Source organism: Nerophis lumbriciformis, linkage group LG26 (assembly GCF_033978685.3).
Source record: "Nerophis lumbriciformis linkage group LG26, RoL_Nlum_v2.1, whole genome shotgun sequence".
Lineage (NCBI taxonomy): Eukaryota > Metazoa > Chordata > Actinopteri > Syngnathiformes > Syngnathidae > Nerophis > Nerophis lumbriciformis.
This window is the reverse complement of record NC_084573.2, coordinates 27,981,711-28,000,287: the sequence shown is the minus strand read 5'-3', so window position 1 is coordinate 28,000,287 and position 18,577 is coordinate 27,981,711. Positions and strand designations below refer to the sequence as shown.

Below are 18,577 nucleotides of genomic sequence, written 5' to 3'. Positions count from 1 at the left end.
GCTCATGGTAGTGCAGGATAAAAAAGCAATAAGTTGCATATATAAATAAATAATATATATAATATATGTATATATATATATAATAAATAAATATGTATAAATAAATAAATAGATTACTGTACAGATAAATATATTGCACTTTTTCACATGCGTCCACGTTTATGGATGTATGTTATATTGTTTTTTTTTATTCCAGCGAGTTAATTCATTTTGGGGGGAGTTGAGGAGATAATTGAATTGTGATGCGTTCAAGAGTCTTACGGCTTGAGGAAAGAAGCTGTTACAGAACCTGGAGGTTCTGCTTCGGAGGCTGCGGAACCTCTTTCTAGAGTCCAGCAGTGAAAACAGTCCTTGGTGGGGGTGGGAGGAGTCTCTGCAGATTTTCTGAGCCCTGGTCAGGCAGCGGCTTTTTGCGATCTCCTGGATAGGAGGAAGAGGAGTCCTGATGATCTTTTCCACCGTAATCACCACTCTCTGGAGAGACTTCCAGTCTGAGGCACTGCAGGCTCCAGTCCAGACAGAGATGCTGTTGGTCAGCAGGCTCTCTATAGTGCCTCTGTAGAATGTGGTGAGAATGGGGGGAGGGAGCTGTGCTCTTTTACGCAAAAAGTGCATGCGCTGCTGAGCTCTTTTTACAAGAGCTCCGGTGTGTAGGGACCAGGTTATATTGTCAGTTATCTGCACCCCCAGGAACTTGGTGCTGCTTACTATCTCCACCGGAGAGTGGAGCGTGGCTGGACTGGTGCCTCCTGAAGTCAACGATGATCTTGTTGACATTCAGGACCAGGTTGTTGGTTCTGCACCAGTCAACCAGATGTTTCACCTCCTCCCTGTAGTCCATGTCGTCGTTGTCACGGATGAGGCCCACTACTGTCGTGTCGTCTGCATACTTCACAGTTGTTGCTGTTGTTGAGGCTGCACCAGGACGCCAGCCGGTCCACCTCTCTCCTGTAGGCGGACTCATCGCCATCCGAGATGAGCCCGATAAGGGTGGTGTCGTCCGCAAACTTGAGCAGCTTTACGGACTGGTGACTTGGAGGTGCAGCAGTTTGTATACAGGGGGAAAGTACACAGCCCTGAGTATAGCACCTTTCATACAAGAATTGCAGCTCAAAGTGCTTCACAGCAGTAAAAGACATGATTAAGTAAAAACAAGTGTAAAAAAATGGAAAATAAATTATAACAGATAAAAATAAAGATAAAAGCAAAGTAGAAAACAAAAGGATCAGACAATAATAGTTACAATAATCACAGTGTGGAACAAGAAAGCAATGTAGGAAATAATAGGCTACAATTAATGCAGAGTAAAATACAGGGATCATTGTGAGCCGTAGGTCTCATTTACAGTAAAATAATCACAGTATGGATGCAGAGAATAAGATATAGTGCAATCATATAGGATAAAAGTCAGAATAGCAAATAAAATAGTGACCACACTCGACAACTTGTCTTTTTAGTAGTAAGTAAATAAACTAAGGCTCCTAATTAGTCTGCTGACATATGCAGTAATCAGTGTTTCCCACACATTCATTTATTTGTGGCGGCCCGCCACGAAAGAATTACGTCCGCCACAAATGGATTTTTCGGCTTTTGACTCGCTCGACCGCTCATAAAAGCAATGGGACGCTGTCTGTGAATGTTGCTTGTAGTTACAACTCCGGTGCAGTAGGTGGCGGTAGCCTACTATGCATTGTAACTCCGCCAATAGCACTTAATTCACCTGGTGGGCCAGAAGAAGAAGACGAAGACGAAGACGGACGGACGGGATCAAAATACGAGGGTAATATAGGTTATGGTAGATAGGTTATAGCTGCATCGCTCGCGGCTCGTCATATATTTAACGTTAATCCGCGATTTCACCGGGCGTTTCACTGACGGGGTCCGGGGCAGACGGACGTAATAACAATCATCTGTTTTCATACAGACGAGCTAACGTGTCCAGGTTATAACCCTGTTGTCAATAAACACACGTGGAGACGGTGCTTCAGATACTACATTAATACTCAAGCTAAAATGTCCACTGTCCACTGCAGCATGTGAATGCAATGAAAAGAATAACATCTGAGCCAACCAGCTGTTAAAATGTTGTCCAGGTTAATGTTTTGGCCATTAAAGGCCCTTCATTTCAAGATTTCAACTGTGATCGGGCTTTAAACAGGTGGCTGACCTGTTCAGATGGGTGTAACTGCTACTGGTCAAATAATGTGAAATAGCATTTAATTTTACATGTATGCAATGCCATTTAAATGTAATTATAGATAATAATAATAATAATAAATACTGTGTAGTGTTGTAAATAGTCAACGGGAAGGATTTTAGTAAGATATAAGCCATGAGCACTACACAGCCAGAAAAAAACCTAGGCAGGACAAGTAAAAAATATTGGGGCAAGTAGATTTGAGAAGTCGGGCAAGTAGAAAAATTAGGGCGGAGGGAACAGGTGAGACTCAGCAAACACTGAAAAATAAAGCAGGGTCAGATCAGAAATGCACTTTTCTCATGAAAAGGGTCCTAATTTATATTCTTATGTGCCTTATAGAGAGGACCACGGCAAAACATGCACCTCTGCCTCTGTTTCACTTTATGTTGCTGGTAAATAATATGGTTGTAGTAGTAGGCTAAAGTTAAATTATTTAGTATGCACTAATTAAAGGGGCAGAGCTTTAAGAGACATTTTAGCTTTTATATTTTATAAGATATATTTTTTGTAAGAACCACAATTAATAAATATATTTCAGTGAATAACTAATTGTTCAAATCTGTATATAAATATGTACATAAAGTGTTGTAATTATATTCCAACTCCGCGTTCTTCTTGGTCATCGCCGTTGCCGCCGCGCCCCCCCTCCCCGACCACACCACCACAAATAGATGCCTGCCCTGTGGGAAACACTGGTAACATATTGTGTCATTTATCATTCTACTATTTTGTCAAATTTATGAGGGACAAGCTGTAAAAATGGATTATTAATCTACTTATTTATTTACTGTTAATATCTGCTTACTTTCTCTTTTAACAAGTTCTATCTAAACTTATGTTAAAATATAATAACCACTTATTCTTCTGTTGTTTGGATGCTTTACATTAGTTTTGGATGATACACAAATGTGGCTATCGATCCGATACCAAGTAGTTACAGGATCATACATTGGTCATATTCAAAGTCCTCATGTGTCCTGGGACATGGTTCCTGACTTTATAAACATAAAATTAATTTTTAAAAAAGGAAAAAAGATTTTGTGATGATAAAAAATATCGATGTAATCATAGTAGTATTGATTACATACATTCCCGTACTTGGTATCATTACAGTGGATGTCAAGTGTAGATCCACCCATGGCATTAGTTTACATTCAGCTATTGTATCCTCCTACAGTGTGTAGTGAAGCATGTTTAGCTATTCCTCGTCCTGCAGGGATGATACTTGTAAGAAACTTACTTTATGTGTCGCCATGGAGACCAGGATTAGTGATTTAGAAGTAGCTAAAACACTGTTGAATGGGGATAGATGTTCGTTGCTAGCTAGCTAGCCATGTCTTAAAGCAGTGTTTTTCAAACTTTTTTGAGGCAAGGCACATTTTTTTCGTAAAAAAATCGGGAGGTACACCACCAGCAGAAAACGTAAAAAAATTAAACTCCACCACGTCGTCGTGCCTTATTTTGAGTTTGTTGGTGTTTTCCTGTGTGTCGTGCTTTAGTTCTTGTCTTGCGCTGTTATTTTGGTGGCCCTTCCTGTTTTGTTGTTGTTTTCCTGTAGCAGTTTCATGTCTTCCTTTAAACGCTATTCCCCGCACCTGCTTTGTGTTAGCAAGCAAGGCTATTTACGTTGTTGCTATCCTTCTTTGTGTGGACATTGTTGATTGTCATGTCATGTACGGATGTACTTTGTGGACGCCGTAAGTTTTTGCTGTCGTCCAGCATTCTGTTTCTGTTTACTTTGTAGCCAGTTCAGTTTTACTTTCATTTTGCATAGCCATTGCCTTTTTCATTCCCTTTCCCTTTTGTTAATTTTTGGTTTAAGCATTACGTACCATTTTACCTGCACACTGCCTCCTGCTGTGCTCTGCATATTGGGATCACAACAAACCATCTTCGTTTCACCCGACACATTCCAACTTTTACAAAGCAATGAACTACCTGCTGCCACCTACTGACATGGAGTATTACGTGGTTACCTTGCCGAGTTCTACACAGCACAGACACTAAGTAACGGCACATTATTTGAAGATTATAATTAGAGATGTCCGATAATATCGGCCTGCCGATATTATCGGCCGATAAATGCTTTAAAATTTAATATCGGAAATTATCGGTATCGTTTTTTTTTTTATTAGCGGTATCTTTTTTTTTTTCTTTCTTTTTTTTAAAATTATTAAATCAACATAAAAAACACAAGATACACTTACAATTAGTGCACCAACCCAAAAAACCTCCCTCCCCCATTCGCACAAAAGTGTTGTTTCTTTCTGTTATTAATATTCTGGTTCCTACATTATATATCAATATATATCAATACAGTCTGCAAGGGATACAGTCCGTAAGCACACATGATTGTGCGTGCTGCTGGTCCACTAATAGTACTAACCTTTAACAGTTAATTTTACTCATTTTTATTAATTACTAGTTTCTATGTAACTGTTTTTATATTGTTTTACTTTCTTTTTTATTCAAATTTAATTATCTTATTTTATTTAGTAATTTTTTTTTTTTAAAAGGACCTTATCTTCACCATACCTGGTTGTCCAAATTAGGCATAATAATGTGTTAATTCCACGACTGTATATATCGGTATCAGTTGATATCGGTAACTGTAATTAAGAGTTGGACAATATCGGAATATCGGATATCGGCAAAAAAGCCATTATCGGACATCCCTAATTATAATTATTGATCAAAGGGAATAAGCGGTAGAAAATGGATGGATGGATGGATTTGCAAAAAATATTTTTTGGACCAATTAGGGTGAAGTTGCATAATTTCCCACGGCACACCAGACAATATCTCACGCCACACTAGTGTGCCGCGGCACAGTGGTTGAAAAACACTGTCTTAAAGCACCTCATTCTGAGGGTGTTTCAGTGTTATAGCTTCACCTTTATCTTTAGTTATTAAGCCAAAATGCGTCCTTTCTCCTTTTTCTGTCTACACACTGTGTCTGCTTCTAAGTACTCTGTGATTGTGCGCTGCCGAACATGCTCCTCTGCTCGTAAACCCAGCAATGTCATGACGTGACGACCGTGCGCTGTCATTCCCGTTAAAAATAAATAAATAAAAAATGGGGGGGGAAGCGGTATTTTTCAAACAAAGTATAGTACCGTTTTTGATTCATTAGTACCCCGATACTATACTAGTACCAGTATACCATACAACCCTAGTTGGTACCCATCCCTAACTACATGAGCTTTGTTTCTCATTTGCGCTTCCCTTCAGCCACCTCCCGCTACAAAGTGGCCGCCACAAAGTGGATCAGCGTGCGGCTGCCGCCATGTTTCGCCGCAGCGATTTAAAACCGCTCTTTACGGTGGGCGGACGCCTTTGTTAGCGCAGCAGCTGCTGATCCTGGAACTTTTCCCGCCCAGAACGCAGTGTCTGTTGCGCACGTGCATCTCATCCACACGTCGTGCCGCCTTCTCCAAGGCCAGTCCAGCATGAGGAATAAAAGGCTCCTTCAAAGCACCCTCGTGAGTCTGTACTGTAGATTATTGGTATGCAAGTCCTCACACATCCTCCCACTTAGCAATAATGCATCTGCCCAATGATTAACATAGCTCACAGTGTGACGAGGCAGCTGTAACTCTTCTAAAGTTCAGCTCCTAAAATAATTTGAAGGGAGATTTACTTCTCCTTTCTTTTTTTTAATTTATTTTTTATTACCTCCCTCTCCTCTTATTCTGCCCGCGCTCGAACATGCCATTGGAATACTGCGAAGCAGCACAGCTGCAGCAACCCTAATGAGGAAAACACTCCTGTCAGCCACTAATTGCTGTTTAGCAAGCTAGTTGGCACGAGGATTGTCGCGTCGCCGAGACCGGCTGCTGAATCTTTGAATGAAGCACAACCCCGCGACGCGGCAGCCGGTGTCATAAGGATATGCCGATCCTTTCAGTGATTAAAAAGGGCGGTCTACCTGCACGTCGCCTGCCGTCTCTGCAGCCCGGAATCCAGACCAACAAGGCCAAACACTGAACGTAATGTAATTTGGTACTTGACCAAAGTCCGTCAGTACTACCGGCTACCGATTCACACAAAATCAAACTGTGCCGTATTTCGATATCTTTGCTCTACGTGGCGTCCCAACCGGTTTCAAGCACCTAGCCGGGAAACAAGCAGTCTCACATCTGAGTGGACAATTTTCCATGCCAACAACATAAGAAAAAGGCATTCAAAAGTACAGAAAGGCTCCAATTGCAAAATAAACATGCCCAGTGGCCTAGTGGTTAGAGTGTCCGCCCTGATATCGGTTGGTCGTGAGTTCAAACCCCGGCCGAGACATACCAAAGACTATAAAAATGGGACCCATTACCTCCCTGCTTGGCACTCAGCATCAAGGGTTGGAATTGGGGGTTAATTCACCAAAATGATTCCCGGGCGCGGCCACCGCTGTTGCTCACTGCTCCCCTCACCTCCCAGGAGGAGAGGGTGATGGTTCAGATGGATGCAGAGGATAATCTCACCACACCTAGTGTGTGTGTGACAATCATTGGTACTTTAACTTTAAAATGTGCTAGCTCGATGCTAATTACATTAGATTTGCCCAAGACGTGCTACAGATTAGCATTAGCACTTTTACATGGCGATTTCAACACCTCCAAATATGGTAATGAAAACTACAACAATACCTAAAGTATTAACACTTTTTAAGACAAGCCGAGACTGGCGCATTCAACTCAATGGCAAAAGCTACTTTCTGACAAACTGGTTAGGAATAATAACACGTTAATAACATAAAAACTATGAATGGTTAATAACATTGAAACTCAATCAGACAAAAACAATTGTAGCAGAAATGTATGGGACAAGTTTGGGGAGATTTTGACAAGGTGTGGGGGCAGGGAGGCTGGTTGTGAATAATAACACATTAATAACCTTAAAACTAAGATAGTTAATAACATAAAAACTATAATAGACAAAATAATTGCAGCAGAAATGGTTTGGACAAATGTGGGGAGATTTTGACAAGGTGGGAGGCTGCTTTTGAATAATAACGTTAATAACGTGAAAACAATGACAGTTATTAACATAAAAACTATAATAGACCAAAAAAGATTGTAGCACAAATGTTTGGGACACGTTTGGGGAGATTTTGACTTTGTGAAGGGGGGCTGGTTATGAATAATAACACGTTAATAACATAAAACTGTAAAACGTAAATAACATAAAGCTATAATGAACCCAAAAATAATGCAGCACAAACATTTGAGACAAGTTTGGGGAGGTTTGACAAGGTGGGGGGCAGGTTATGATTAATAACACATTAATTACGTAAAAAAAGATGATAATTATTAACATGAAAAACTATAATTATCAGGGACTGCTGTCGGTCTTGAGCCCCAAGATGCAGAGATGGCAGGCGTAGCGCAGGAAATAATGACTTGAATGTCAAAAAACAAATAGTGCAACTGGTAAGTGTCAGGTTCAAACACTGATGACATCTATTAAACAAGACAAGAAGCAAGGAATTAAACAGAGACAGAATTAAATTTGGCTCAATGAGGAGAAACGTGTAGACACTGTACCCTTGTATAGTGTCGTCCCACGCTTCTGACGAAAGATTGTACGCCTCCTCTTTTATTTGGACTTTCCCTGATTACATGGCAACAGCTGTTTCTAAGGGAGGGGGTCGCAAACAGCCATCGCCTTTGATTACAACAGTTCAAAGAAAAGGTCGTAAAATAGTTAAAAGAAAAGGTCCCTGCTGCAGCAGTGAATGGGCGCTGGCATTGCAGCAAGCCCATAATAACATAAAAACTATAATAAAAGAAAAACGATTTTAGCACAAATGAATGGGCCAAGTTTGGATAGATTTTAATAAGGAGTGGGTGGGGATTTATGAATATTAACATGTTTTAATAACATAACAACTAGGGAAGGGAAGAAGACGGCACAGACAGCAGGGACGTCATTTAGCTCTATATTTATTGATCTATATACACACAATATATATAAATAAGAAATGAAGTGTGTAAACTCATCCAAAATGTGTGTGGTGTGCGACTATGTGTAGAGATTATCTGTAGTGTGTTACCGGTAGTGTTGAGCGAGGTGCGGAATTCCAAGAGGGGGCAAGGCAGGCTCGGAGGTCGGTGTGCAGGCGGGAGGTCGAGATCCAAGCAGCAGCCAGGGAACCAGGGGGAACACGGGGAGACGAGACACACAGCTCGTGACGCGGAAACAGAGAAAGGCTGTGTACTGGAACAGATCGCTACGCTCTGGCCCGGAACGCAGGTTTGCACGGGCTTAATGAAGGCACGGAAGCTCATCAGCGACAGGTGTGTAGATTGCTGATTGCAGCCGGAGTGATTAATATAAAAACTATAATAGACTAAAAAAAGATTGTAGCACACATGAATGGGACAAATTTGGGGATGACATCACTAGTCAGAATTTTTTTTTTTTTTAAACGGTAACACTTTAGTATGGGAAACACATATTCACCATTAATTAGTTGCTTATTAACATGCAAATTAGTAACATATTGGCTCTTAATTAGTCATTATTAAGTACTTATTAATGCCTTATTCTGCATGGCCTTATTATACAACCAGTAAGCCATTAACTAAGAGTCTTCTCTCAATAACCTAAGAATTATTTCTTATTAGTAACCCTAACCCTTATATGTTCCCCTAGTGTCCAAATAACTCTAAATTAAGTCTTTGTTACTTTAATAAGAAACTAATTCATGGTGAATATGTTCCCCATACTAAAGTGTTACCATATTTAGCTATTTTAATATTTGCAATAATAATGCGGACTAACTTCACACGAGTCCCCGAGGCAAGTTGTAGAATTCCAGAGAGGACTTAGCTGCAGAGATAAGAAGCCAAGATAGTGAAACATGAGTTGGACTGCATGGAAGTTGTTCTGCTTTCAGTCACCTGTGAATCTTTGCATCATGGAGAGTGTTGATGGAAGCTTGGCAGAGAGAAAAGTCCGCTGTAACGATGCAACGTGTCCCCAGGTGGAACTACGCTGCTGCTAATTTTGAGGACCAGTCATAGACAATTTAGAGTGAAAAGCAAATTTTATTTTCACTCGCATACAAAACATTCTAACTTGGATTGTTTCCCTGGCTTGGAGACTCTCCCGAAGGACAGTGCGGCGAAGACACAACAAACTCCCTTCTTGTCTCTCATGGACACACACCTGTTGTTGTTGACTTTGGAGTAGCGACTGCACGACATCAAGGCCGCGGAACAGAGACAGGCGGCGTGCATCCACGGAAAAATATACGCCACACACACATACCCCACCCCCCTTCCAACGCCCTTGACGCGAATCCCTTAGGGGCGATGGACGGATGGGCAGCGCCTGAAGAGCTGCAGCCTGCCACCATAGCCCCCACTCCCTCCCCCTCAGTTGGCAAGTCTGGAGATGGATGTTGTATTATGTATATGTGCTTTGCTATGGAGGTTTTTTTTCCCACTCCAGACTAGGGATGTCCCGATCCAGGTTTTTGCACTTCCGATCCGATACCGATGTTGTTTTTGCACTTCCGATCCGATACCGATACTGGCCGATACTGGCCTATCTGAGCATGTATTAAAGTTTAAAGTTATTTAGCCTACTTAGTTGTCAGAATCATGTTGAAAAGGGTTTTAGTACTCTTGATAACAACTAGCCAGCTGAATTAGGTGAGTTTGAATAATACACAATGGTGGGTTACAAGAAACTGACCTGTTTATTCAAGGATAAACACAAAATAGACAAAATTATACATGACAAACAGAAATGGCATCATTGAACTAAGGCTGGGCGATATGGCCTTTTTTTTTTAATATCGCGATATTTTAAGGCCATATCGCGATACACGATATATATCTCGATATTTTGCCTTAGCCTTGAATGAACACTTGACGCATATAATCACAGCAGTATGATGATTCTATGTGTCTACATTAAAACATTCTTCTTCAAACTGCATTAATATATGCTACTTTTAAACTTTCATGCAGAGAAGGAAATCACAACAACAAAAAAATCACTATTTTTTTCATACGGTGTTGATCTGGAAATGTTTGCCTCGGCATTTTGATGGTGTGGACGTGTGGCACCGAATGGAGATATTGACATGCGGAGTTTCAAACACTCTTCATTCTCTAGCAGGGGGCTTTTCAAATGATGCTACATATTAGCAGTAATGCTACTTTATATAGCAATGCTTTTGCTCCACACTTGACAAATTACGGTTGTCTGTTCGACATATTCCCACTTGAAGCCAAACCACCCGCAGACGATGGACCCCTTGCTGTTTTTTGGGGGAATTAATTCATTCTTCCTTCATTCGTATTACCACTCGCACGGCTGCGCTAGCATCACAGCTAACGTTAGCCATGCTGCTACCTCTCTGCTCGGGGAGGACGTATACATATGTGACGTATGTCGTGACAGTATGTGACGTGTGTAAGAAGGTGCGCTTGCTGTCTGTGAGAAGGAGAGACACAGGAAAGAGTGAGAAGAGCCTGTCGTGTAATGCCAGCAGCTAAAAGCAACTGCGTGAGAACGTATACTACGATATCACGATATAGTCATTTTCTATATCGCACAGAGACAGCTGACATTTTTACCGGTAACTTTTAATTCACATGGCCGTCTTAACGGTTAGGACACAGACCTGTGGATGTGTTGAAGGTGTGCTGGAAAATGCGGAACGGAAATTAGGGAGCAGCAGAAAAGTGGAATGTATTATTTATATCGGTGCGTTGGGAAACACGGACCAGAGTTTTTTTAAAAACTGGATCTGGATCGGCATTTTCCCATGCCTAGCCGATACGCATTTTTTGCCAAATATCGGCGGACAACCCTACTCCAGACTGGGCCCCCTTAGGAGCCCAGTCTTGATTGTTATTTTTTACTCATCCTCCACCAGCGTTGACCTTTTTCCCATCTTTTACGGGGCGCCTTGTGGCGACCCATCACAGTTCCTGTTCTGTAACCCTGTAAACTGTTTGTTTGTCTAATCATGAATGGGTTTGTGCTGAAAACTAAGTTTCGTTGTACTTGTGCAATGACAATAAAGACCTACCTACCTACCTACATTGCAAGAACTGAAATCTAAGTAAGATGAAATATCTAAATTAAGGGTGATATTTGCTTATTTTCTGTCTGATAAGATAATTATTCTCACTAAGCAGATTTTATGTTAGTGTTTTACTTGTTTTGTGAAGTGAATTATATTTATATAGCGCTTTTCTCTAGTGACTCAAAGCACTTTTACATAGTGAAACCCAATATCTAAGTTACATTTAAACCAGTGTGGGTGGCACTGGGAGCAGGTGGGTAAAGTGTCTTGCCCAAGGACACAACGGCAGGGACTAGGATGGCGGAAGAGGGGATCAAACCTGGAACCGAGCTAAACCGTCACACGTTTTAAGTGTTTTGGTCCTAAATGATCTCAGTAAGATATTACAGCTTGTTGCTGAGATTTTATGACCTATATTGAGTAAAACATGCTTGAAACTAGAATATCAACTGTTGCAAAGCTGTGTCATCAACACTCACAAGTATAAAACTACCTTTTTAAAGAAATAATTTCTTATTTCAAGCATGAAAAAAAATCATGACTCTCACACAATTGTGTCTCATAATTAAAGCTTTTTTGTTTTATTTTCAATGAAACAATAGAAAATACGTACTCATATAGTAGTACAGTTGGCACAGTACAGTAAACTGACAGTTAAAGGGGAACATTATCACAATTTCAGAATTGTTAAAACCATTAAAAATCAGTTCCCAGTGGCTTATTATATTTTTCGAAGTTTTTTTTCAAAATTTTACCCATCACGCAATATCCCTAAAAAAAGCTTCAAAGTGCCTGATTTTAACCACCCGTCCATTTTCCTGTGACGTCACATAGTGAAGCCAACACAAACAAACATGGCGGAAAGAACAGCAAGCTATAGCGACATTAGCTCGGATTCAGACTCGGATTTCAGCGGCTTAAGCGATTCAACAGATTACGAATGTATTGAAACGGATGGTTGTAGTGTGGAGGCAGGTAGCGAAAACGAAATTGAAGAAGAAACTGAAGCTATTGAACCATATCGGTTTGAACCGTATGCAAGCGAAACCGACGAAAACGACACGACAGCCAGCGACACGGGAGAAAGCGAGGACGAATTTGGCGATCGCCTTCTAACCAACGATTGGTATGTGTTTGTTTGGCATTAAAGGAAACTAACAACTATGAACTAGGTTTACAGCATATGAAATACATTTGGCAACAACATGCACTTTGAGAGTGCAAACAGCCCAATTTTCATCAATTAATATATTCTGGAGACATACCCTCATGTCAGCAGGCCAGGGAAGCTAGGGTCGATATTCTTCTCTTGATCATCTTCGGTGGCATAAGGGACGGTGTGAGCCAAGACATCCAGGGGGTTTAGCTCGCTCGTCTGCGGGAACAAACTGCCGCCATTGCTTGCCGTGCTACCGAGGTCCTTTGTCCCTGAATTGCTCACACACTCCGGCAGATTCAATGGGGGTCTGGCGGCAGATTTCTTTGACTTTATCGTTGGAAATGCATCTGCTTTGAGTGTCGCAGGATATCCACACATTCTTGCCATCTCTGTCGTAGCATAGCTTTCGTCGGTAAAGTGTGCGGAACAAACGTCCAATTTCTTGCCACTTTCGTATCTTTGGGCCACTGGTGCAACTTGAATCTGTCCCTGTTCGTGTTGTCACACCCTCCGACAACACACCGACGAGGCATGATGTCTCCAAGGTACGGAAAACAGTCGAAAAAACGGAAAATAACAGAGCTGATTTGACTCGGTGTTTGAGAAAATGGCGGATTGCTTCCCGATGCGACGTCACGTTGTGACGTCATCGCTCCGAGAGCGAATTTTAGAAAGGCGTTTAATTCGCCAAAATTCACCCATTTAGAGTTCGGAAATCGGTTAAAAAAATATATGGTCTTTTTTCTGCAACATCAAGGTATATATTGACGCTTACATAGGTCTGGTGATAATGTTCCCCTTTAATATTTAAACATTTAACATGTGACATTTCTAACAATTTTGAACAGAAATAGTTCATGCACATTCAGATGAATTCTTCAAAATTACAATTAAAAACTGTTTTGCCAGGGGCGGGGCTGTATATATGCGCACTAATTGACCGAAAGAGCACGCACTTGGCGCGATGATGTCACGTTATCGATGGAAAAATGCATTTTTAGACCATTTGATTTGCCTGAGCGGCTAGGAGACCCTGAGAGTAATAAGCGGTTGCCTTGTTGCCTTTCCATTAAGAACAATAAACTCGTTTTTAGTGTAAGTTTGCTGGTTTCAAGAAATGTAATGCCGAGCGCATATCATTATGTCAAGATAATGGCACTAGCGTTTTGTCATGTCTGTGTGATCATGTTTTATTTTTGGACTTTTTGTGCACTTTTGTTTTGTTTTGTCACCATAGTTACCCATTAGTTTCACCTGTCATGTCACGCACCTGTTTTGAGTCACGCACCTGTTGTTAATCATGTCCATAGTATTTAAGTTCATTCGTTTCAGTTTGTCGTTCTGACGACCTCCACATTTATGCTCTGTCCATTCCTGACACTTCTTTCCATGTCCATCCTTCATGCTACTATTTTTGTCCAAGCCAAGTAAGTTTTTGTTCCATGTTTATAGTCTTTTTGGTTTCATAGTTTGTTCTCCGCCATTTTGCGCGCTTTTCGTTTGTACTTTTTTTGCTATAGTCTTTTGGTTTCATAGTTTATTCTCCGCCACTGTGTGCGCTTTTCGTTTGCACCTTCATTCCCGTCTCGCCCGAGCCAACTTTCCGTTGCATCCCGGAAAAGCTAACACCCAGGACCAAGTCTTGACAGTTTACTTCATTTAAGAATATTTTTCAACATATTGAGCAAAACGGTCTCATATATATTTTTTTTCTATCAAGAAAAGTGCACTTGTTATTGGTGAGAATATACTTATTTTAAGGTATTTTTGGGTTCATTGAAGTTTACTTGTTTTGGAAAGTCTTGTTCTATTGGCAGATAATTTTGCTTAGTTCAAGTAAAATACACCTAATTTTTGTATTTCTTTTCCCTTGTTTTTGAACACTGACTTTTTGCAGTGTAATTATGTTTTTTAATCGTTTCCGCAGCAACGCGGATCAATAATTGTGTTTTGCCAGTCACTGAAAACAATAAATCAAAGTAATTTGATTCACTTTTTAGACCGATTATTATTGCATGGAAGCAGCAGAAGTATGAAGTAGGAAAGCAAACAGTATCGGTCTTATTACAAGGCGGTGAACGGGGACATTTGGAGATACAAGATGGAGGTCAAGCAATAACATTTATTGAAAACTTTTTTTTTTTTTCCCCTTCTAGAACCCCCCGGACTGCAGCAAGGCGAGGAAGCTGGTGTGCAACATTAATAAGGGCTGCGGCTACGGCTGCCAGCTCCATCACGTGGTCTACTGCTTCATGATCGCTTATGGGACCCAGCGCACGCTCATCCTGGAGTCCCACAACTGGCGCTACGCCCCCAGCGGCTGGGAGAGCGTCTTCCTTCCTGTCAGCAACAGCTGCACCGACCGCTCGGGCGCAACCACTGGACACTGGTCGGGTAGGTACCACACCCTCCTTGGGAAATTCTACACCTGTGTTATTCGGACTGTATTTGGACCACGAAGTCAATAAACACAGGTCTTCATAGGGAGGACTGCCATTCACATTGGAACCAATACCATACCAATTTTCGGTACTTTTGTGATTTTTATTATATCATTTATACATACACTATATTGCCAAAAGTATTTGGCCACCCATCCAAATGATCAGAATCAGGTGTCCTAATCACACAGGTGTATAAAATTAAGCACTTAGGCATGGAGACATTTGTGAAAGAATGGGCCGCTCTCAGTGATTTCCAGCGTGGAACTGTCATAGGATGCCACCTGTGCAACAAATCCAGTTTCCAATCCAATATCCTCGCTCCTAAATATTGCAAAGTCCACTGTCGACTTTATAATAAGAAAATGGAAGAGTTTGGGAACAACAGCAACTCAGCCACGAAGTGGTAGGCCACGTAAACTGACAGAGAGGGGTCAGCGCATAGTGCAAAGACTTTCTGCACAGTCAGTTGCTGCAGAGCTCCAAACTTCATGTGACCTTCCAATTAGCCCACGTACAGTACGCAGAGAGCTTCATGGAATGGGTTTCCATGGCCGAGCAGCTGCATCTAAGCCATACATCACCAAGTCCAATGCAAAGTGTCGGATGCAGTGGTGTAAAGCACGTCGCTACTGGACTCTAGAGCAGTGGAGACGCCTTCTCTGGAGTGATGAATTAAGTTTTTCCATCTGGCAATCTGATGGACGAGTCTGGGTTTGGAGGTTGCCAGGAGAACGGTACATTTCGGACTGCATTGTGCCGACTGTGAAATTTGGTGGAGGAGGATTTATGGTGTGGGGTTGTTTTTCAGGAGTTGGGCTTGGCCCCTTTGTTCCAGTGAAAGGAACTTTGAATGCTCCAGGATACCAAAACATTTTGGACAATTCCATGCTCCCAACCTTGTGGGAACAGTTTATAGCGGCCTCTTCCAACATGACTGTGCACCAGTGCACAAAGCAAGGTCCATAAAGACATGGATGACAGAGTCTGGTGTGGATGAACTTGACTGGCCTGCACAGAGTCCTGACCTGAACCCGATAGAACACCTTTGGGATGAATTAGAACGGAGACTGAGAGCCAGGCCTTCTCGACCAACATCAGTATGTGACCTCAACAACGCGCCTTTAGAAGAATGGTGGAAAATCCCTACAAAGACACTCCGCAACCTTGTGGACAGCCTTCCCAGAAGAGTTGAAGCTGTAATAGCTGCAAAAGGTGGACCAACATCATATCGCTGTTCGCAACTTGAACATGTCTGTTATTTTGTATCACTTGTAGACACGTCATGCAGAGCAGTGCAGAGACAGTGTTAGAATGCCACAAAATACTAACAAAACTATAAAAACCATGACATGATGAAAATAAAAACACCAAAGGAGCCTAAACATTGTGATATAAAATATTTTCACCTCTATGGGGATGTATATTTTTGTCTACGTCGCACAGCACTCGCTCTTATTTAGTGGTTGTTTTGTATCCCTAATATGTCAACTCTGCAGTTGTCGGCATTGGACCTCATAAGCCAGATCATGTCTCTGGGTCTGAGGTGTCTGGTCTGTGGGGTGCACTCGTTCTTGCCTGCTTTGGAGTCTACTGGAATGTTGTGTTGCTTGAAAATGTCTTAAATCTGATACATACTGTACGGAATGTGTACCACTACGAATACGACTTCTTTAACAGCCCTCAACTTTTGAGGTTCCACTGTGCTTAACTAAATTAAGAGTCGACCGTTTTTGTTTTTTTTGGTTTTTTTTGCTGCTGCAGCTAAAAAAAACTGCCTGCGAAGTCTGTGGATAAGCAGAGCGATGCAGTTACTGTAAAAGCACTTTGGCAGCCAAAGTAATAGCACCAGGTTGCTGGTGAAAGCTTTCATTGCGTGTCCAGTGAAAGGGTCTTTCTTCCACGTTTTTCTTTCACGCTTTGGTGAAGGAAAGCTACGATCATCATCATCGAGGATGATCGACTTGGAAAGATGTTCAACCTTCATACTTTCTATGTTATTTATTCTATAGATTGGACGCCTATCCTTTGCTTCTTCAACATTTACTGGTAAAAAAAACCCAACTTGTAGAGTATGGTTGTCCAAGCCTTTTGACTTGGGGGCCGCATTGGGCTAAAAAGTTAGTGTTAGTGGCATTTTTTTTTTTTTGCACCATGACTAGGGAAGGTTGTTTGAACTGTGTCATACACACTGTATTGCCAAAAGTATTTGGCCACCTGCCTTGACTTGCATATGAACTTGAAGTGCCATCCCATTCCTAACCCATAGGGTTCAATATGATGTTGGTCCACCTTTTGCAGCTATTACAGCTTCAACTCTTCTGGGAAGGCTGTCCACAAGGTTGCGGAGTGTGTTTATAGTTATTTTCAACCATTCTTCCAAAAGCGCATTGGTGAGGTCACACACTGATGTTGGTGGAGAAGGCCTGGCTCTCAGTCTCCGTTCTAATTCATCCCAAATGTGTTTTATCGGGTTTAGGTCAGGACTCTGTGCAGGCCAGTCAAGTTCATCCACACCAGACTCTGTCATCCATGTCTTTATGAACCTTGCTTTGTGCACTGGTGCACAGTCATGTTGGAAGAGGAAGGGTGCCACTTCAAACTGTTCCCACAAGGTTGGGAGCATGGAATTGTCCAAAATGTTTTGGTATCCTGGAGCATTCAAAGTTCCTTTCACTGGAACTAAGGGGCCAAGCCCAACTCCTGAAAAACAACCCCACACCGTAATTCCTCCTCCACCAAATTTCACACTCTGAAATGCACCGTTCTCCGGGCAACCTCCAAACCCAGACTGGTCCATCAAATTGCCAGATTGAAAAGCGTGATTCATCACTCCAGAGAAGGCGTCTCCACTGCTCTAGAGTCCAGTGGCGACGTGCTTTACACCACTGCATCCGACGCTTTGCATTGGACTTGGTGATGTATGGCTTAGATGCAGCTGCTCGGCCATGGAAACCCATTCCATGAAGCTCTCTGTGTACTGTATGTGGGCTAATTGGAAGGTCACATGAAGTTTGGAGCTCTGTAGCAACTGACTGTGCAGAAAGTCTTTGCACTATGCGCTTCAGCATTCCCTGACCCCTCTCTGTCAGTTTACGTGGCCTACCACTTCGTGGCTGAGTTGCTGTTGTTCCCAAACTGTTCCGTTTTCTTATAATAAAGCTGACAGTTGACTTTGGAATATTTAGGAGCGAGGAAATTTCACGACTGGATTTGTTGCACAGGTGGCATCCTATGACAGTTCCACGCTGGAAATCACTGAGAGCGGCCCATTCTTTCACAAATGTTTGTAGAAACAGTCTCCATGCCTAAGTGCTTGATTTGATACACCTGTGGCCGGGCCAAGTGATTAGGACACCTGATTCTCATCTTTTGGATGGGTGGCCAAATACTTTTGGCAATATAGTGTAAGTTAATGCAGCGCTATCAGGTCAAAGTACTTTCAATGGTCATTGATGTGATTTACTCACATTGTCCACAAGATGGCATTCAGAGACCACCTGGTATTTAAAATAGGTTGAAAGCACTTTGTTGTTTGACGTCTCGCGGGCCAAATTGGAGAGGCTGGCGGGCCGTAGTTTGGACGACCCCAGATGCAGAGGAAATGGATCTTTGAAAAAAGGTTCCTTCACTTCGTTAGTGTTAGTGGCAATTTGTATTTTTTGCACCATGACTAGGGAAGGTTGTTTGAACTGTGTCATATAAGTTAATGCTGAGCTATCAGGTCAAAGTACTTT

General features: G+C 41.8%; 1 protein-coding gene across 1 annotated transcript in view; it reads left to right on the top strand.

Annotated features, from left to right (window-relative positions):
- Positions 1 to 18,577, top strand: part of fut8b (fucosyltransferase 8b (alpha (1,6) fucosyltransferase)) — a 392,883-nt gene that overhangs the window by 290,403 nt on the left and 83,903 nt on the right. Inside the window, exon 6 of the mRNA XM_061987060.2 lies at positions 14,556 to 14,793. Within this exon, the coding sequence (XP_061843044.1) occupies positions 14,556 to 14,793 (238 nt within the window). The remainder of the gene's footprint in view (positions 1 to 14,555; positions 14,794 to 18,577) is intronic.